The 22,919-nt window shown below is 38.5% G+C and overlaps 1 protein-coding gene across 1 annotated transcript; it reads right to left on the minus strand.

The window, feature by feature from the left end:
* Positions 1–14,488: 14,488 nt before the first annotated feature.
* On the minus strand, positions 14,489–22,267 carry LOC135468864 (homeobox protein Nkx-3.2-like). Its single transcript, XM_064747323.1, has 2 exons — positions 21,581–22,267; positions 14,489–15,579 (listed from the first exon to the last, which is right to left on the minus strand). The coding sequence occupies exons 1-2, from the start codon at positions 22,065–22,067 to the stop codon at positions 15,155–15,157; spliced, it is 912 nt and encodes a 303-aa protein (XP_064603393.1). The 5' UTR covers positions 22,068–22,267; the 3' UTR covers positions 14,489–15,154.
* Between the last annotated feature and the right edge of the window lie 652 nt (positions 22,268–22,919).

Consider the following 22,919-nt stretch of genomic DNA (forward strand, 5'->3'; position numbering starts at 1 on the left):
CAAGGCAGCCTTCTCTCCCCTTCACTAATAGATTCCCCATGGATGGCTCTCCGGTCGATTCCTGCCATCTGCGCAAAACTCAACTTTAATTTACACCTAACAACGCACCCAACTACACCCGAACAGCGCTTGAATCCCGAAGTACAGTTAAATGAAAACACATCTTGGATATAGACCAAATAAAGCTAACCTTTTTGTTAAACTTATTAATTGTCTTATTACATAAATACCATGAAGAACACTTAGGCAACCTCAAGATGTTTCAAACGGTGATGATGTTCTAAAGGAGCAATTTTAATTGCCATATTTAGAGGTTGGGGATTCAAGTTCAATTCAGTCAATATTGTGACTTCTCTAAGCGGGTCAGCGTTATGTCCATTGAAAGTGAATGTATTGAAAAAGATAAAAATGAGTGAAGTAATGTCTTCATATCATATTTAAGCATTCACTTAAAATAGAACAGACGGAACTTTGGTTTCCAGAAAATGTATTTGTACCTTTGTTGTCAGAAGGTAAGATAGTTCCTGTGTTGAAATATATGGGATAAATGTTGAAACGAAATAATTTTGTTCTCGTTGATATAAATTCTTTATCATTTTTTTCCTCCCTGTTTTCATCGAACTTTTTGGTATGGCAATCCCATAAAAGAACAAATAGGTCAGCACAAAGAGCGACATAACCTTGGAATGTTTTCCTTTATTCCGACAGTACATTCCAAGCTAATATCCGCCTCACTGGTTCCACACAGAGGGCCGTTTCAGGACAAAGCCATTGTTAGGATCATAATGGACTGGCGGTTGAACCCGTGCAGTTTTTGGATTGTTGTCGCTTTTTATCAGTTGAGAAATGCCAAAAAATATTTCCAAATTATTCTAAAATGCCTGCATGTCAGAAGAATCTGCTTCGGTTCAGAAAGCCAAATAAACACTCGTTCTGCGATTATTTCTGCGACCATATGAGGCCAAGATGTTCTACATGATGCGCCCATTCCACGCTCTCCGCGCATTTACAACCACTTACCGGCTACCACGGTTATCCTCACCCCTCGCTGAAAGCGCAAATACCAGAAACATTTGCGATGGACAGAAATGTGCGATGACAAGATATAAGTTAACGATGAAAATATAGCGTTTTATATACGCACATATCTGTTGGCGAAGGTGGATAAAAATACTTATACACACTAAACATTTGAGCACATTTACCAGAGAGAGGTGTACAACTCCGTCATCCACTCCGACGACATTCTGGTGGTAATAGTGGTGAATAGTACACATGTGGATCGGGGTTAGTAATGGATGTAGGTTCTGTCTCTACACCTGACACGAATAAGTTGACAGGGTGTACGGAAACACCCTGACTGGCCGGCTGTATAAGTGCTGGGGTCTGGAGGGGTGGGGGTAAGGGGTGGTTGTGAGGCTTTCTGGCTTCAGCATGGGCAGTCGCATGCACAACCCTTAGTACTGAGTCAAGCAAAAAGTCTGTAGGAGAATGGAGAATCAAACGTCATCTTCACTGTTTAAATTATTCCCCAGATTGCGACAGGAAAGGTGCCGTTATCCTTGCCTCCAAGAAAACCTTCCCAGATAGGGACGGCTGATGGAAATCTGCTCCCCTCCCAGTGCACAGGTTAACACCAACAGTTGATTAGAGCCATCGGTTCGGCAGAATTGCCCCTACCTCTACCAACCCACTACAAGCCTCACCAGCTTTACTACAAATGTCACCTGCCACATGCCACATTGGACACGGCTCTGTATAACTACACTTTTTTCTCACTCAGCATAACTATCGCAAAAAAGCATTCCCAGGAGAAGGGACCAGGTTTGTCAGGACCTGGTAATTGGTACCTGAATTTCGTACCCAGTGTTCCGTGTCTGTTTTTATAATCACCACGTGTATAGTTGTGAAGATTATTAATCTCGTTTACAAAAACGACGACACATCAGGGTGCAATACAAGGCTATTCAAGTCATGTTTTTTTCACGTCGATCTATTGCCCTATACCCTTGTCAATGACATAGTCATTTACAGAAAAGCTACGAAAAATCTGACTTACGATGTGTTGTGAAGGTGATCATTAATACTGAACCTTCTCGATACGTTGAATATGTGTATCAAAATGCATCCCAACATGCCACTGGGTCGAAAAAAGATTGGTTGTTATAACATTTATAAAGAAACATTCATATTTGCTTCAGAAATGCTTGTCACGCAACAACGTGTTATGATCTTTCACATTCGGTTGTATGTAAAGATCATTATTGACTAAATGATATACAAATTAGCTTAAGCTCATTCAGGAGGGGCCTTTTATAACACCTAATATTTGATTAACCGAAAATAATTAATGGAAATATGAGTTAGCTGTATATAATATTACAATAACCGAAACAATCTTGGGGATTGTGAGTTTACCTCAATTATAGGGTTTCATTCCAATCGTTCAAGTAAATACCTAAACTTAGCAATTTATCCACTCCTAGTACAATGGCTTAACTAGAATCAGGTAAAACTTCAGTTTAAAAAATGTTAATAGCATTTTATTAGAAACAAAAAATGCAATCCGACCGGGTCCAAGTAAATGTTTTCGACGGCCGGGTGTACAGCATTAAGGTATCTTCCTATGAACAAATGGGATGAAGAAAAAGCTCAAAACCAACACAGTTGGAGAGAAAACATGATTTATACAAAGAAATGGCAGTACTTTTTTAGAATTCTCTTTTCAAATGATTTTATTACTTATTTGGAAAAATTTGAATTTCGGAACAGAGAAAAGTTTGATAAAGTTGGTGTACACTGGCACAGTACCTTCCTTATTCTTTATCACAAAATTGCGCTTGTGAGCTCCTCTAACGGCTTTGAATAAAATATCCAGTGTGAATAAAATATCCCGTGTGAAGCGAACATTTTTCGAGGAGAACAAATTGCTTGAAATAAAAAAAGTGTAGTAAAAATCATCAGAAAGTCTGCTGTGAACTGTCTAAAAATACATGTAGTAATTTAAATTCAAATTCCTTTCTTTTTTGTTTTCTCCTTTGAAAAACAATGTGAATGGCATTCAGCTCATGTGCTTACATTCCTGATTTTCCTGTTTCCTTACGGCTGGTTAACACATTCAGGTGGTCAAAGAAGGGCGTTAAGGCAGAACGGGTAAGGAAATATAATCGGCTCCCAAGTCTTAGGAAACTGGGGGTGGGGAGACTTGTCCACCAGGGACAGAGACAGAGTTTATGAGCGTGTAAATGAGACGGGGCGTGGGGCTAAGAAGCTATTGAACACCCAGATCTGTCTGTCGGACTCCGGCGGACACGTGCACAATATGACAACATGTGGATGACATGACGCGGGTTTTATGAGTCGCTGTACACTTAGATATTTCTCCTCGTCCACCATGTGTCAGCAACCTTGAAACCATTCTAATATATTTGTGAGCACATGTTTAATATTGTATTTCTACATCAGTCCTGTTTCTCCTTATACACCATGCGAGTGGAAGAGACATTCCACTTGTTGTCCCACACTTATACCGAGGAATAAATCACAGGTATAGTGAGGGTTGCATGTCAAACGAGTTACAATTTCAGAATCTTTCATACAAAGATGTTATTTGTAAAACATTACAATCTGGGCTTTGTCTACCAACATTTCGACATATCAGTTAGCTTGAAATCGGGTAGAATCGGATATACAGAATCGGAAGAGCTATGGACTATAACATTATGGGGTCTGTTATTTTTGAAAGCGCTTTAAGCTAAAGTATTCCTTCTTTGTTATGGGATTTACATTTGTCTGAGTATGGCAAAGATTTTCATAACTTTTACCAAATCTCTACAGTCCATTTTTCGCATAACTTTTCTCATGAATGGTGAATTTGTTCTGGTTTTCTAAGACGAAATTCACCAAGCATTTCCTCAAAAAAAGGATAAAGTTTACATGTTTTTCAATGTCAATGCGTTCATCAAATGTTAAAGACGTATATACGAACTTTAGCTTGATGCATAATGGCTGATGTATGTGACAGAGTTTTATCACTTGTCGATTATCTATAAGTTATGTTAAGTAGCCGCCTCCTTCAGACCGTTGCACGTCGTCAAGAAGCCTCTTACACAATTGTTATCCACACAGACCACCTAGGCAGCGCAGGAATTCGCAGGCTGAAACCAGATAGTCCAAGCCATTAGAGACAATTTTATTCCCTCGGATTTTGTTGATGCCGATGAGAGCGAGTGTGTGGAGAGGATATCCTGTCTCAGGCAGACGGAGCACGCTCCCCTCGGGCACAGGACAGTCCTGGGGGGTTTCAGTTTGTATAAAAGCATGTATAACAGAAAGAGACTGAACAGTGACACTAGATTTAAAAACATCAAGTACCGGGCACTTGGTGATGTTATTAATTTCTGTATTAAACCCATTATCGCCAGATAAATATTTTACAGAAGGTTACCCTTCACTTCCGGTCTGGAATCCAGTAAGTGGTGATCCGTCAGAGACTGGGCATCGTGTGTGACAGCGCCACGCACTCATCTAACGCCCGTTTGTTTTTAACCGAATCCTTAATTGTCGAGGTTAAGCGTTAATGTCTTCGAATAAACAGCAAAAGGACCAATCTCATCGTGTGTTTAATGGGGCCATGCGACCCTCGATTACGGTTGCTCTTTACTCTCCTGTAGTTTTACATGACCTATCATGTATGCTTAGTGTGAAGAAGTACGTGCTTTTGGCTGGAGTGCGTCTCTTGAGGATTTTTACACGTATATTGTGCTTCAGTGATTCACGGACAATTTTGCACTACAAAAGATTAAAGCGGATCAAGTGTAATAATAAAGCATGTGGGGTGAGGTTGATCGACCGTGTTGGATTTACAGAGATCGGACACAGCCAATCACTAGACTCTCTGTATAGGACTCCTGAGAAGTATCGGTCTGCTAATGGCGTATTCTCTCGTCTTTTGGCAATTTACAACTGATGTGCGTTTGGTAACGCCACTGATACCCCGGGACTGGGTGTGACTGGGGCAGCTGATCACGACATTACCCCAGCCACAAAGTACATTGAGCCCGCGGTTGCATGTATACCTGTTCCCTGTATATTGCCTCATTAAACATTTATATGTACTTGTAGCGAAGCGATAGCGGATTTTCCATGGTTACGCGGACGGGTCGGCTAGCATGTTATGTCAGTCATGTTATTAGAGCAAAGTGAATATCACGTAGATTATACCTTATTCACAATACGAATTTGATAAGATTAAATCAGCTTCAAAAGCAGGATTCCCCTTAAATGGCTAATACTACATACAATAAAGGTATATATTCTTGTACATGTATGTGTGAGAAAAAGGCATCTATAACCCAAATGATGTAAAGGAGATGTTTTGCTGTATTTTTAATGTTTAATGATTGGTCTAATGTCTTTGACGTTCTTGATGATTTCTCCAAGGCAGACAGGTGCATGCTCGTCTGGTGAATTCCGGGGGTGCCGGAGGCGTGAAGAGGAGGGTGAGCAGGACAGCATGATAGGTACATTCACATGTGCTGCCACTGGTTTACAAACACCCACCACGAGGTTTACTTCATTCCGACCCCCAGTCCCTGCCGGGGAACACGCTGTTCTTTATGTGGACAATATTCACTGCTTGTCCAACGCAGAACCTCTAATAATTTCTTAATGACGCTCTGTTGAAGGATGGCGATAACTAATTGGTTTCTTGAACTCTACTCCATCAGGGGCCGGCCCTCTGGGCTGCCTTTGAAATACATCAGAACAGAGTGAACAGTGCCAGAGCGGGAGTACTCGCTGATAGCTGGAGAGTGGGCATTTGGAAAACGGCTTACCTCTATGTTCTTCTGATAAAAACTACTTCATGTTTTCCCTTCCAAATCGACACCAGGCTGTTTCACAATTGGTTCAGGTTATCCCAGAGAACAAAGGCTTGCCTGTCTTTCAGGGTTTTGCCTGTAACGATAAGCCTTTATAACTGACCACCCGGAAACGCTCTTCAACGAATTAACCTTTCTTTGAGTGGAAAAGCATACCGATAAGATGAATTTGGGGTGATGTGTGGCAGTGGCACCCGCTTTTAGAATTCTATTTTCATTATATGTACTACAACAACAGTTACTTAACAGATTACAGAAGAGAATAACTTGTTTTCGTCGAAGTGACTTATACATTACAATTTATGCATGTATGGAACGTGTTTTTAAGTAAGATTTTTAGTACACTGTAGGCTGTATCATAAATTAAGTAATAATCATATTATTAAGTATTTATTTATTTATTTATTTATTTATTTATTAACTATTTAACATCGTCGCACTCAGTATTTTTACACTTATACAACTCCTTAGCCAGGCAGGGGAGGAAAGTTTGAGCGACAACATCGTGAAGTACGAAAGCTTGTTAGAGCAAGTATCTCAGTAGTTCGCTCATTCATTTTCTTGTTAAATATTTTTCGTTAATTACGTTATCTAAAGTTTATAGCCAGTAAAAATCGACTTTCTGTACTATAAAGAAGCTTCGTGAAAGTAAATTCTCTAGCCGTTTCTTTCATCTGTAAACCATGAGTGAATTATCTGTAATTCATAACATTATCATAAATCCTATAAGGGGATAATACAGCCTTCTGGATCTGTAAGTCACTTACTGACAGTGGCGTTGACTTAGTTGTTAACGCTGGACGTTATGGGGTTGTTGAGGTATAGCCGTATAGTTACCAGCTCTTGACGAGACTTTTATCACCCGGTAAACAGCCGTTATAGAGTGATTTACACCTGCCCAGTGCAGCATTAAATCTGCATTCAGCCAAACTCCCATTGTTTACACGCCAGATTTTTCCCTTCCACGCACCTGCAAATTGCTGGGAAATATCCCAGAAGTCTGTTTCTGATGACGACAGGCAACGCTGGTTGCGATAAGGATCACGGCCATTGCTTAATTATAAAATGGCGATTGTTTTGATGTGTCATTCAACACTAAATATAAGGGAAATGAATTTATTTTCAGGAAGGTATGAATTAGGCGAGTCAGGCGACAAACTTTGCCCTATAGATGAAATCCCACTAAACAGAGGCTTTAGGTCTTCCGCATTTCATCGGTGTGACCATTTGCCAGCTATCACACTGTTGTCTTTTTATTATATTAGTTTCCTAGCTTCTTTATTTGCTTGTTTTATATGTTCCATTATTAGTGACTTGTGTCTTTTGTGAATGATGGTACATCGCCAGCCCATTGAACTAAAGCATTGTTCCGTCCGTTATAAATAAAGATTTTTGTGAGGTACCTGCATGCATGGCAGACATAAATAAATAAGTAAATAAATTAGGGTCTGCATGGCCCAGTGGTTAACGTGCTAGCGCAGGATAAGGATCCAGGAGACTCTCACCAAAGCGATCGCCTTGTCCAGCTATATAGCTCATGCTTGCTTTCTCTTCGTTCGTAGACAGGAAGGTTAGTGGGCAACCTGCGGACTGTCGTTAGTGCTCCCCCCCCCGGTTTTGCCCGGTTTCCTCCCACTATAATGCTGGAGCCAATTTTACGAAACTTCGTAAGTCATATTACTCGTAACTTTTTTTTCGTAAAAGACGTTGTCTAGATTAAAATGCCAAAAGACGATGTCATTTGTGAGAAATGTTAATTTACGAAGTTTTGTGAAAGAGGGCCCTGGCGCCGTCACATCGGTGAAACATTCCTAGGCACAGCGTAAAACCTGCAAATAAATAAATATATTTACGAATACATTATAGCCTTATAATGTAAAGCCCTGTCCTTGTGGTGCGGTTTGTTTTTTCCATCTTGAATTTCTTCGTGTTATCCCGGCCCACCTTAGCTTTGTAATTTTTTCCGTAAATGAGGTCACATCATTTTATCATCTTAGCACCTGCATTACTGAAAACAAATTACAATTAACTGAACAAAGTGTGGTGAAAGTGGGTTGTTGCAGTTATCGCATCTGTGAAAAAGTTTTGTGTGTTTCGTCCCAAAAATTGTTAGCTTTATAAAAATTCGTGTATAAAGTTTTATAACTAAATACACTTATGATAATACTGTGACGTTTGATATAAAACACTACGGTATATAAAGATTTAAAAAAAAAACAGAGCAGCGACGACAGTGTGATAACTGACAAAGCGTCAAACGCAACCGATGAATCTGATCTCTGGTCAATTTACCTCATGCAGCCAGGGTTTTATTTTGACTGTTCTTGTAGGAACTTATACTACAATGGCTAACACCACGGCTTAAGCAAGTCAATTGCCACTTATCACAAGCACTGTCGTCGCTGCTTTTATTCTCATTGCTGTACTCTCGATGCTGTATATCTTTGATTATACTAATATTCCTAACGATTTTGACATGAGACAAACCCTATAATGGATGAGCCACAAGCTGGTTTGGGATTGCATTTTGGACATGATTTGTTCCACCGATGGAGATCTAAATCGAATAACAAAACTATATACAGCCTGACCTACAAATGTCAATGTACAGCATACACTTGCTCTCACACGAGATTAATCAATCCGTATGTATACAGTTATAATCTTGCCTCGACTAACGTGGACATTTTTGTCTTCAAATTGGAAATAAAAGTGCACTTTTCATTTTTATATTTTGAGTCTGTCTTTCTTGTATTTTTCTGATGTCCATAGCAGTACATTAATCATACATTAACAAGTGTATCTTTCGGAATAAGATTCCACAATTCTCTGAATGAAATAGCATTAGACAAGATCTGTCTTTGACTGACTTCTTCAGTAGGTTGACCGTTTGCATTGTTTTTGGCACGCCATGCATCGTACATAGAAAAGGCGAACTTTGTAAATATTAAATAATTTGAAAGGAATGAATAATTTTGATGCGAGTACTGTTTTAGATAAATAAATATATTTTTCTATCTCGATTGCCCAACTAAATGTATATAAATCAGGCACACAAACAAATCTCTGCACTAATTTATCCCTGTACTGACCACGTGTAACGTAGTTGTAACTCACAGTTGCAGGCTCGATGTTCTTCGCTTTCTCTATACCAGGGACATTCCAACATCACGTGAGTATTCGTGGCACGAGGCGGGCCTGGCTTGTTAACAACCATTTAATGACTTATCTCCTCCATCCATCATATTGTCACGTGACCATCCAGATACCTGAGAGTCGATGTATGTTTGTTCAGACGGGCAAAGCGGACGCGTATTCCCCATTTGTCAACGTCGCTGCAATTTAATCACTATTAGCAACATATGTGTTTGTTTCGTGGTGAAAATGAAAATTAGGTATATCATGTCATTATAGTCGAAATACCTTCAATTACGCTATTAATGTGTTGTACTTACGATGCCAATTGGTGTTTAAACTTTAAAGTTTTAACATATATGTGCTATAAAATTGCGACACAGCAACTACATATATGCTTAAAATTAGACCGTGCAGTTTTACCGTACAGTAAACGTTTCGACATAGTGAGTTAAAGAAATTTTATTATAAAGGACATCTTGATCAGGTCACAGAAATTAATCAATAATCGATTATGATGTTCAATAAGTAGCTGCACTTAACGGGTTGTATAACAAAATATGCTTGCTTGGGAATTTTTAGCGTGAAAAATATTTTAAACATACTTTTCTGGATAATGTATTTAGAAGTAGAATTCTGTTATTTTTTTAGGTTATGTAGCTTATATTTTATTCATTTTTTATATCAGAACTTTTAATTGGAAAACACTTATTTTTTTCTAATGCTAGTTCATTTTGTCTACTGGCCTATATTGTGCTGTGTTAATACATTATTGAAGTCAAGTTTCTTGTACATGCATGTACATTGTGTGCGACAATCAAAAGACAATGCAGATTGCACGCTTTACCTCTTTAAACCCTGTCTTATTTGCAAAAATATATCCATGCTGGAAAATTTTGCTTATAGATAAGTAGGCCTACGTAAAATGTCTTAGGTCCGATAAACTATTCCCTAACCTATATATACAAACTGCACTGGCACGGGAAGGCATGAAAAACCACGTTCACACTACATTCATGATGCTTTTCGGCCTTTAGTATATAAAATATATATAAATATATTTATATTTATCAGACGTGGGCATTGGAACTCACATAATCAGATGGAAATTACTTCGTTTTTACTCAATATTTCATAGACAGTTTACACCGTATTTAAGGATATGTCAGTTATATATGTCAGTTTATTGGTGCGGCACACCGGTCAAGGCCACGGAAACCTCCGCATGTCTCAAGTAAACAGCACACATCTCTAGCCGTAAGACCACACCTGGGCCAGAGGGAGCTGGGATCGAACATCTGAATGGCCAAAAGATATAATGCATACAAGGGTGTGTTCCTTTTTTTTTTTTTTTTTTTAGTAATTTCATACGTGTCGACCGTTTCTTTATACGTCGGTAATACCGCCATGTATACCTGATGAACTCAACACTCACCTCAGTACAATTCTGCCTTTGGGATGACGTTATGGACGGAATCCGTGGCCGTTTGTTCGAAGGTGTGTTGGTTGATACTTGTATTAAATCATATTTTATATTTAAAATTTTAGCCAGATGCAGTAAGTCAAAATATAAAAACAGCAGATTTACTTCATATTTAACAGACTGTTATTCAATTTGCTTGGACTAAGTACAAAATTGAAGACTTGGCTTAGTATTAAATCTGGTATTAAGTATTGAAACAATGTTAAACAACTGCGCCCCTGGTAAGATATTAACTATTCATATATGAGAACAGTCGTCAATAAAGCTTTTACTCGCGGATCGCCATTGCTCGGGAAAACGCACACGTTATCTACAGCAGAAGTGTGGTAATTGTGAGTGAGTGAGTGCTTAGGGTTTAACGTCGTACTTAACAATTGTTCAGTCATATGACAACAAAGGAGTGTGTGTAGGCATTACCATATAAGCACTGGTCAACTTAAAGACATGCTTTTGGAAATGATATACTTACTATTTAAATTGGCCATTTAATTGACAGGTGTATCTACATATATAGGGCCCTGTCACATGTCTGGCTTTATACACTATGTCTATATGTTAATAATATATGTATGAAAAACGCACCGGTTACAACTAGTGGGCTACAATCTAAATATTCAATGTAGATTCTTGGATTTATGTCATCCCAAAGAAATTATTTCTGTTCTTTATTTGACAGGGTTTAAAGGCTTTACTGAAAGGTTTTGTATGATCGCGGTTAGTTTCATGGATGTAGAAAACACCACTGCCTAGAGGGAAAACCTCCTGCCTTTGGCAAGTAAATGATGGACTTTTCCAATTGTGACGTACAGGCATGCAGTGGAGCCGGGAGAAGGTGGGTGGGTTTTGGAACAAATCATTTGCGCAGCACGCCAGTCTGCATGCAGTAAGAAATCACTCAACATATATTATTTATATATTTATTTATCTGATTGTTTTTGCGCTATTGACTGGAGAATTTTTCACTTATACAATGGCGGTCATTTTCCTGGGTGGAAGAAAAACTGCACGTTCCTGGATCCGGAAACAACGGATCCTTGTCAAGGTACTAACTTTCCCATTTGCATATAATAAATAGCTGCAGTATCCTCAATATCATCCACAGTTTCAAATACATAAATTAATGGTGTCAAAGGTGAAACGTTGAGGTTAATCAAGAAAAACCACAATTATCTCCACCAAGAGGTTATGTGTTTTCACCAGCTATTATTTGTATGTCCGTTCGTCTACCTGCCTGTCTGATTATCTCTCCGTTAGGAACGAAAAAGTTATGCAGTGATTTGGATAAAATTTTGTGCAAATAAGTTTACAATGGGTCAAGGACCATTAAATTTTGGTGGTAATCCGGATCGACGTCCGGCTTCGGGATTATGATTTAATCAATTCTTCAGTAAGAGAGTTTATAGTCCTAGCTTTGTCTATAGTGTAGGATTTGTATATACCTTTTGCTGTGGCGGAGGTTCGCGCTCCATTAGTGCTTTCTAGTCATGACATTATTACATATGGCTCCTCGTCTTGGATTTCAGTAATGGGGAAACATTCCAGTACCTCTATACACTAAATGCTCGACGCTCAGCCAGGATACCAAAGTTTGTTACCAAGAGTGTCACGACTATAGAAAGTATTTGATTTATTTGATTCATTTGATATATTTATTTGATTGCTCTTCAACGCCGTGATCAAGAATTTACACTTACATGATATATTGCGTTCACTTTTCATAAGTGGAGGAAACCGAGGCAGTGGAGGCCTCGGGACAAATCACTAACCTTTGACCAGTTTACTGACAAACTTTCCAAAGTGTGGGGAACCGACTTGCACGATATATTCGTGGAAGACACGCGGTCTTCAACGATCCTAAAATTACATGAACTGTCTAATCAACACCGTGGACCGTTTTTGTCATCACTGAACCTGCTGCACCTCGTATACTAGTGGTTGAGAGTCATTAAGCCCCGTCCCACGCCGACTGGTGACTTTGACATAATGCTGCAGTGAGGCAGCACTATAAGTACTGTCGTAATATCACGGGAATAAAATGGTCATGTATTGCGATAATGGTGTAATCTCTATACCTGTATGGAGATTTGCACTTACTATTTGAGTGCTACAGGTAAACCTGTATAGGTATATATACTATGTGTATAGTATTGCTGTGAACTTGTTTCTTCTCGGAAAATGCTTGGGATACACGCGTTCACGGTTTTGCGTTTGGAACGCAAATAAAGCCACGTGGTGCTTTTTGACCATTCAAACAACTTACATCGGTTGCGTGGGCATTGGCTTAGCCAATTCTAGCTCTTTTCAGCGTGCTGGAGTTTGTTTAATTTCCAAAAATGACCTACCTGACCGTATAAAGCGACACTGTAAACTCACGTAAATACAGATTTCAATGAAAAGACTTGGAAAAATGACATGTTAATCATCCAGTTGGCAGTTTGCTGAATATACCCACGAATACATTCACGAGTTTTTCATGTACTTCAATAAAATGACTATTTCCTGTTACTAACGTGCATTTTCTAACCACGATGTTGCTGAAATACTGCTATTGTGGCGGTAACCCACTCTCAATCAATCATTCATTCACCCACGATGTGAATGAATATACCGAAATTTGATATCTCATCCAAATCAATTCAACAATTCTTCTATATTGCATTTTTTAACCAGGTTCTTTGTAATATATGACTATGATCTACATGTATATAATCTCATTTTTTAAAACTTTTAAACAATGTTTTAAGATAAGAGTATATCTCTTTAAAAGAAGTGGGTAAAGTGGTTCTGCAACATTGAATAATAATATTGATGGGAGGCTGCTTGGTCATTGCTCTATACTAACCTGCTAACCACCTCAGCCACCCCTCGAGCCCCCCTCCCCCTACCCCACCTCCACCCCACGGCACCGTATGCAGAACATGAAACAAAGATGGGCACCAGAAGTTCTACGGGTCTATTTGTCAAAGCGTATTAACCGCTATAAGTCAAGTCTTGAACATCAAATCTTAATTTGACAAGCAACGGCTGGCTCTTAGCAACGAGATATAGTAAGATACGAGCCCACAGACAAAATCAGACACTTCTCCATGCTTCTTGAAATTTTCAAATCTTTGACGAGAATTTTTGGGATACTTGCTCTGAAATCAATTAATCAATCAAACAATTGTCCAATGAACAAAGAAAATCAACATAATATATGATCAACTGAAAACGTGTTGATCCACCAAAAATCCTAGCATAATGCAAAAGCATGCATAGATACTCCAAAAAAACTGTGAGAAGTCGCATATTTGACGTTTCAATACTTCTACAAAATTTTATTTTTCATCTTCCCGTCTTTATCTTAAGAATTTTGTCGAAATGTTTAAACGTCAAATATAAGACTTTTCAGGTTTTTTGGGGGGAACATCTCTACTTTTGCATTGTGATAATCAACTGAAGGGCTACGACTAGCGTCCACGCTTTGAATATTTGAGGTACTCTGAAGTCAAATAAGGTGCACAGCTAAATTTATAAATCTAAATAATAAATCTAAATGTATACAGAATACATGTATATTTAAAAAAATATATGGCATAAGGTGAATGGTTTACTCATAAGACGGTAGCCAGCATTATGGTGGGAGAAAACCGAGCAGAACACGGGGGAAACCCACAAACATCCACAGTTTGCTGGAAGATCTTCCAACATATGGCTGGAGAGGAAGCCATCGTGAGCTGGACTTGAAGTCGCGGTAACAGCATTGGTAAAAGACTCATAGGTTATTGCGCCTCGCTGGTACGCTAACCACCTCGATTCTGTAAAGCCACTAAGTAACATAAGCTTGAATTTCAAGCTAGAGATCTCCTAAATAGCTAATCCAGACTAATCCTAACGACATATATATTAAATCATAATATATGGCTTCATAAGGCAAAATTTCTTTCACTGAAAAGCCACGAAATATAATGAAGAACATTAAATTTTCAAACAATGAAATGTCGTTTTAATACGCCACGAATGTCACTAAATAACAACATAATACAAGTACAGAAAATTAAGCATCATGGATATTCTCATTCATGGTTAGATGAGAAAGCCTGTATGTCGATACGAAACAAGTACGATATCGATATGTAAGTTTAGCAAGAATATACTACCCTGACACGGTGTATATGTGTTGAATAGTTGATATATTTCCGGACCGGGCGAGTTTACTTAATTTGCAACATAAATAATCAACAAATACTTAGCACTGGGGACCATAAGAAACGAAACCACGCTTCTGAACTCTAAAGAGGTTTCCCTGGTGACGCCATATGTCGAATGAGGAGTTAGATCCTTGTCACGTCCCAAAGAATATTGTTCCCATTGTCCTCATTAAAGAACATTGTCCACATTAACCTTATCAAAGGATATTGTCCATATTGTCCTCATCAAAGTATATTGTTCATATTGTTGGTATCAATGGGCCTTGTAAATATTGTTCTTTTCATATTGTCTTTATCAAAGGATATTGTTCATATTTTCTTTATCAAAGGATATTGTTCAGCTTGTAATTATCAAAGAACATTGACCATATTGTCCTTATCAGTGGACTATGTTCATATTGTCGTTATCAAAGAACATTATTCATATTGCACAAAATGGTGTTAAAAGTCTTGAATCACAAAACCTATGAGTAATGGAAATAGAAGGGAAATACTGTTAATCCGGGAATTGGTATGGATGGGTAGAGGAACGGCTTGAGTTCATTAGGATTGTACAGCCTCTTATCGTCCTTGATCAACACTTTCACTGCCACTTTCTTCGCCGTGCTCGGTAAAGTCTGCTCCTGCTGTAGTTGACGGCGTTTTGTTTTATATCTCCGGTTTTGGAACCAGATTTTCACCTGCGTTTCAGTCAACTTCAAGGCTTGAGCCAAATCAGCTCTCTCTGGCCCCGATAAATACCTCTGATGACTAAATCTTCTCTCCAGTTCAAAAACTTGAGCGTGGGAAAATGCAGCGCGAGAGCGTTTCTTTCTTGGCTTCGACGTCTGCGGTTTGCCGCCATTTTCTTGTTTACCAGCGTCTATTGTTTTCGTCTTGTCGCCGTTGCCTGGAATCGATACACACAGTCTGAGATTATTTACAGTCAGCAGAAAGTCAAGCACGGGGGTAGATGTTAATAAAATGAGAGCAGATCTGCTGATACAAATGCTATTTCCTGTAACAGAACGTTTTGTGTAAAAGAGTAGTATTGTAACAGAGAAATGTTATATACAGGCGAATGCCCTCTATACACACATGCCTTGTGTTTTACCTGATTTTTCCTCATTCAACTTTTAAAGCAAGAAGCATACACAGCACATGCGGATACGTGTAAGTGTGACCTAGCATTAATGCTTGTTATATAAGTACGGCTAATGACAGAAGATTTACTGAGCTGGACATTATATCTGCATATATATATTGAAGGTACCTAACCTCTTCTTCCCAAAATTATTCGCTGGTACGTCAATTATAACATGACCTGCAAGCAATGCAATGGTTTCTATGGATAAACATCCGTATGTGTGTTTTTCATGGAATGTGCAACTGTCATTTATAAGAGACAACCGTTTTGGTTAAGGCGTGAGAAAGTCTCCCTGTACTATTAGTTATATACACAATCGCTGTATACACATATGCGGAAATATATAAGATCAGTGAGCTTCATATTGGGTGAAACAGTAGCAGGTGTCAGTTTAGTACATTCACATGAACAGTAAGTTAAAGTATTAATGACTTGTGATATTCAGAAAATATCGGCAAAAATTCTATGTACTAAAGAAAATGTGTATATTTAGGGATTAAGCTATCGGCTTATCTGAGTTCACAGCGTTTGCACATAGAGAACCGTTATTGTTATGAGGAAATGGGGCTGTACAGGCCAGGCCTTGTCCATCGTGAATAGAACTCTGTCTTAAGTCTAAACAGTTTTCTAACACTGGTACCTTGTCCGGAATTAGCCTCATGAAAGACATGACATTCCAAAATTTAATAATCTGTCATCACGTATTTTAGTTATGGGCGCCGCTCGATTTCTCTAAGAGTAATCTCAGAAAATCTATAGTCATGACTCCTTGCCATTCATCTGATTTCACTTAATCTAAAATAAACAGTCACTGGAGTTTAACCAAGAGACTCTCTTATTTTATAAATACTGCTTGAAAATTGAACAAGGTGTGATAACCTTCGTCGGCCAAAGGACGCATCATCGAATAAATCATTTTCCCAATTTGGTGACATTTTTCGTTTGATAGGGAGTTTCCATAGATGCGAAAGCGGAATTATTTTTATAATAGCTATAAATTTTAAACATGGAACGACAGACTTTATACATAATTCTATACACTAGCTTCTGTTTGTTTTAAATAGTTATTACATGTTAATTATATTATAAACAGATATATACACAGATCATTACAATAATTCAATTATTTTGTAATCGTGAAGATCACCTTTGGGAAATAATGTTATCATGAGGTCATGTAATCACGGAATTCTCTTCGAGGCCATTTGTTTTTGGGTAGACCTTCTGCATTTTGTTTTAATAATTTGTTTTAATAACTGACTTAACTCTGCAATCTGGAATTGAACATTTGCGATTCTTGGCTGCACGAATGCTTATGTACTCAATAGCAAAAATCACACGGAAAATTAAAATAAAGAAACGAAAAGTAAGATACAAGTAAAAAAAACACACATTTAACAATTGCAAAAAAAAGATTTATATATATTTTTCAAAAATTATATAATCTATATTTTTATTCTTATACGCGTTTACTGAAAGGCGTGTTTTTCTTAAAGAATATATTCGAATTTCAGTCTTAAATGCCCTTCTGTATATATTATTACAGTATATAAACAATGGATCAGCATCAAAGCAGAGACGTTAAGTTGTAAGAGTTCCACACGACATTTAACCCTGAAGGGTGTGTGAGTGGATTTTTAACCCGGTGAAGTGGCCTCTACGTGTACATATACGTGTCTGTTCTGTATGTATACTCGTGTTGTATGCCCAGCTTTGTATGGAGAGCTCACCCAGCAGCGTTTTGTTCAAATCCACATTTCCCATCTCCGAGAACTCAGCGTGAGTTATAGCACTAAACCACACACATGCACACACATACGACCCTACATCACCAGACAGACCTCCTCAAACCCATGTAACAATTGATACCACTTATCCACGTACAAACACATATACACACTAGCCAAGTAGAGTGGAGGGGAATAACCGAGAAAAGCCGTGATAGTTTATTCGAGCACAGGTTCACTCTGTGCTCTGATTGTATAATATTTCACAAAATATTATTATCACAAACAAGTACCATCTTGCACTTGAACGAGAAGCCTCAAAGAAGAGAGATACCGATTTCTTACAGTATCACTGTATATATACAGTCTTCATACGATTACTCTGGCATTAAAAGCTACAGTCCGTGTCTTACACCACTAAATAAGCAAGAAAAATTTCGAGATGGGATAAAACCATGCAGAAGTCAACACGGTTTGAGTGTCATTTATATTCCTTCAAACTCTAACAACAAACATTAGGCAAATTTAAAGCGCCTGTCAAATCTGAGTTGTATGTCGTAGTTTTAGTAGATTATATTAAAAGTGAAAGCTGAAACAAGACAGTGGAGCAGAACAATGTGAAGTATCCGAGCCCTCTTAAAATAATATCAAGACCACTAGTTGTCAAACAAGGAGCTATATTCATTCCACGAAACTCCCACTGCTGGCTAACCAGATGTTCCACCGGGCCTTGTGTGTGTGTGATATGAATTCCTACTCAGCCCGTCCCTATGACAGGAGGTCAGAGGGTGAGGTAGGCACGTGGTATCCATAAGAGGAGAGGAGGACAGAGGCCGGCGATATAGCGATGCAGAGAGTATGTCCTACACGGGGGCAGCTGTTTGGCCTCAACATTTTGGTATCAGGTGACCAATTCAAGCATTAAGCCATCAATCTGCAATACAGGGCGTCGTATTCAAAAAGCCTTGTTAAGATATCTCGATTTAGTCGTAAGTTCAAATAATTCCAAGAAATCAGGAAACATACAGCTCATTCTATTTTCTATTTCCTGGCTGTGAAACAAATCTTTCTACTTTCGTTGGATTTACATGATACCACAGATAGCTCTGCTGGTATTTCTTATTTGGACATATATCTCTATAAAGATGTTGGACATATATCTATATAAGGATGCTGGACATGTATCTCTATAAGGATGTGGGACATATATCTCTATAAAGATGACAAAGTCTCCTTTCACGCTGTCTTCATGGCAACAAGGATAATTTCAGTTTTGAAATAGAAACTTATTCCTATCTGAAAATGGCCATTTCTTACATATTCGTTTGGAAACTGCTACTTTAGTTTGCTTTGGAAATAAGTCTTACGATTATCGATTAGGGCTAGCGAATGTCGGACTTAACACTTTTGATTATGACATAATTTGACTTGTATTGTACCAGCATGTTGTTTATTATATGTGACGACAACACATGTTGAGTAATTCTAGACAAATGACGTCAGATAAGGGCTAGCGTATACGACGCTACGTTTTAAGCGTATACATGGACAGTTAGAATAAAACCCTACCTGAGGTAATTTTGAAAAGTGGCCGGATTTCACTGGTGATGTACGTGTAACCATTTGCCAACTATCACAAGATCTTTGCTCTGGTTATACTATCTTTGCTGCGGTCTTTTATACTGAGTATATTTTTGAATTTTAAAAGACCCTTAGTTTAAACATGTATAAACATGCACTGATAATGTCAGTGTGGGAAGGAACGGTTACGCTTTAAAAACAGTGATGAATGGTGGTTTACTGGTTTCCTGAACATCACGCAAATTACCAGTGCCTTTGCAGCTCTTCTGTTTGCTTAGAGTCGTTCACTGTTGTGTAAGTGTGTGTTTACCATACAAGCGTCACTTATCACAGTCACTATCAACACATCCGACTAATTAAAGATAGTCATCGGTCAGTTTGCCTCTGATGTCCGACCATATTACACTTCTACATAAACACTGGATGAAGGGTCAGCCGTCTTTTAAGGACGTATGTAGACGTAAACCGGATTTGCAATTGACTGTAGACTGTCGGGAATCAAAACTCAACACATATACGCACAAACGCTACATTTGTATCGTCTAAGTTGTTTGTAAGTTATAAATTATGAGGTGTGAGAGATTTCCTTTGAAGAATGAAAATAGGAGAAAACTGTTAAGCTAAGAACTATATTACCAACACATTAGCAGATTAACACTAGACTTATAAGTTACTATACGCGCTAAAGTAATTTTTAAACACTATAACTGGCATTTTATGTTGCAGCTGTATCATTTATTTTGCAACTCAAATGAGAAAAGCGATTTATTTTATCTGTATCTACACCGCATAAGTCAGAAAATTAAATTATGTTTTTTTATAAAAAGGAAATCTATAACCCTTTTCCTTGCCTGTAAATGGTTGGGAAACAAAATAAAAGTATTATTATCAACGCGTCGTGTAGTTTTTATGTGGTGCTTTAGGTCTCAAGAGTAGTTTTTTCAAAGGATGATGGTAAAATTAATAAATGAAGGAACCTTCGAGCGATCCTTGAAATCAAGATTTCAAACCACGCATCTGACAACTTTCGTGCAGGTTGTTGATTAACGTCGAGCAATTAAGGGGCATGAATTCTACCTCGCCAACTCGTTTAGCTGATGCACACGGCTTGGGATTGACGTACATTAAACCTCGCTTCCTTTGAGGGTTCAATAAAACTTAATATATTCGTGAAGTGTTTTCTACAAATTCAGTTTAATATTGTCATTTCATTAAGTGATTCTGCATATTCATAGCATCTTGTTTTCTACACAGAGCTGTGAATTTATGTACTGTGATATATCAATTACATTTTTGTGATTTTGAAGAAAATCACAATTTAAAAACTTACATATAGATAGGGCAATAATCAATGTTTGTGGGCAATTTTTATACATCTATATTAAAAATGCATTAATCCCTTGACTTCGGTCAATGTTTCACCTGTTGACAACCTGAACTGCGAGTTACTTTGCTGAAAACGTCTACTTCTACTCAAAATAATTTTGAATTAAGAGTTGCGCGGGATTTGTTGGTCTTGATTTTCGTTTTTTCTTGGTTGTCTGTACGTCTTTAATTATATCGTCTACAGATAACTGAATACTTGAATTCAGAAAATGGTGTGAATAATGTTACTATTCAAAATGAACAAAAAAATAAAATACGATATAGAGAGTAAAACCTGAGAAGCGACAACAGTGTGATAGTTGGCAATTGGTCATACTGGTCCAGCCGTTCATGCATTACTTAAATAGTAACGCATTACACGTCTCCTGGCACTATGTCTTCAAGAAAATTAGGTTAAAAATGTGCAGTGATGTTCATTGCAATAATGTGGATTTTTTTTTTTACAATGGATTGGATTTTGCCGTGGAATTGCATGGTTATGTGACCAGATTTGAAAATCATGCAAGTAACCAAATAGTCCTTGGCATCAATGTTATTCTGGTAGCCAGATTTTCCTTGGCATCAATATTATTCTGGTAACCAAAATGACAACATGAACATCACTTCATAATCCTGTATATCCTGAGTTTACGCTGTATACAAAGAACCCCGTACCTTAAATTAACTTAAGTCATCTCGAATGGCTCATGTGCCGATTTCAATCAACGTCACAAGTTATTACAGCAAAACCGGTGTGTCAAGGTGATTTCATCAAACGCCTTCACTCCAAATTTCATGATTCTATAGTAGCCTGTATCTAATTACTTACGTAAAGAAAATCCACTGTTCAAACAAACAAATGCTTAACACTAAGGACATTGTTTAATCTACCCTTAATACCAGTCTATGGGATACTGATAAACGTTATCAAAGTGCGGTAGGAAGGCTTCTGCTCCTATGATAATACGAGAACCCGTGGCCTTACTATTGAGCTGATAACATGTGAGAACTCATGGGTTTGTTAATGACGTGCCAATTTCTGAAGAACCTTATGCTTCTGAAGTTTGAAGAAACATTGAGTTCAATCTCACCTGTCGGAGAGAGCCTGTGGGGGCCTGGGGAATCCCTGTCTTGGAGTAGCCGTGAGCAATGGTGTGAGTCATCGTGATACGGGCTTGGTGAGCAGGAGGCATCTGTCATAGAGATGTCACTATCAGAGGGAGTTACGGCTCGTTCCACAACCTCGTTCACTAACCCGGCGGTACGCACCTTAGCCGGATCCTCCTTCCTCCGGTGTCCCGTGGACGGGGAATCCCCTTGCTCTGACCCGCCATCCGAACTCCAGCCATCCGAGTCTCCGACTTTAATCAGCTCTAAGTCTGTATCCAGCTCTTCGTCCCGGTCTCCATCAGACACACTGTCGCTATCGGATATTCCTGGGGTGAGGGGTGACCCAGACAAATTACAGTGCTCCTCAACCCCACGGGGCGGATGGAGAGCACCTATGTCCGTACGGGTCAGAATTCGATCTATGGAGAAAGGATTCAGATAGAGAGCTGTCGTAGTGGTTTCCATCATCGTTACACCTAGTTCCTTCACAAACACGACATGGGGGTTAGGGGGCTTTTACCCTCCCTGGTTCAATGTGGACTTAAGCTGCCCAAGCGTTCTACTTGTCAAACAGGGTAGCTAGCTGACGAGCCAAGAGAAGCCACTTAGGAAAGATCCTAAACCTTCCACTCACAGCGTTAAACAAGAGTATCTCGCAAGAAGCAGTGTGTTTCGCAGCAAAAGCTCGAGGAATAAGTAGACGAACTAGGTTTCGAACAACCGTATTTCGGATAATGGTTGAGCTCAGGCTGCTTCCTGGCTCCAAACTGACAGCTGGCCAATCACAACTCATAGCTGCCAGTTTCTACCGGTCATTGGCTGCTTGAAGCCGTTGGGGAAACGCCCATTACGAGTTTAGCATCCACTCATATTGGAAATAGTTGCAATAGTTGCAGGCGTCTTTGTTGAACAAAGCCTTGACTTCAGAAAGTCCCATTCAGGTTTAGTTGCTGTGATTTTAACTTGGCATCTCATTTCTCCTCAAGGTCATATATATATATATATATATATATATATATATATATATATATATATATATATATATATATATATATGCCTCATTATATGAACCTTTTTCTGACACTCAACATAGATGAACATTACTAAATTCTGGTCATATAAATGTTAATATATATCACTCACGTTTGTTGTAGCCTAGCAGAATAACTTGATCCTAAAACAATGTTTTTTTCTACGTATGGTTTACATATATTCGTACATCACAGAAAAACATTAAGCTATCCAGTTATCTTGTACATTTACAGTTCCGCTTCCTACTTCGAAGACTTCGCCAGCATGATCTCGCCAGCCTTAGCATTA

This window comes from Liolophura sinensis, chromosome 6 (assembly GCF_032854445.1).
Source record: "Liolophura sinensis isolate JHLJ2023 chromosome 6, CUHK_Ljap_v2, whole genome shotgun sequence".
In the NCBI taxonomy this organism is placed as follows: Eukaryota; Metazoa; Mollusca; class Polyplacophora; order Chitonida; family Chitonidae; genus Liolophura; species Liolophura sinensis.

Bases quoted from the DNA above. Each gene is read 5' to 3' on its own strand.
- LOC135468864 (XM_064747323.1), bottom strand. From the start codon at position 22,067: ATGATGGAAACCACTACGACAGCTCTCTATCTGAATCCTTTCTCCATA. The intron at 15,580-21,580 runs GTGAGATTGAAC...TATCGATTCCAG, and splicing joins CCACAGGCTCTCTCCGACAG to GCAACGGCGACAAGACGAAA.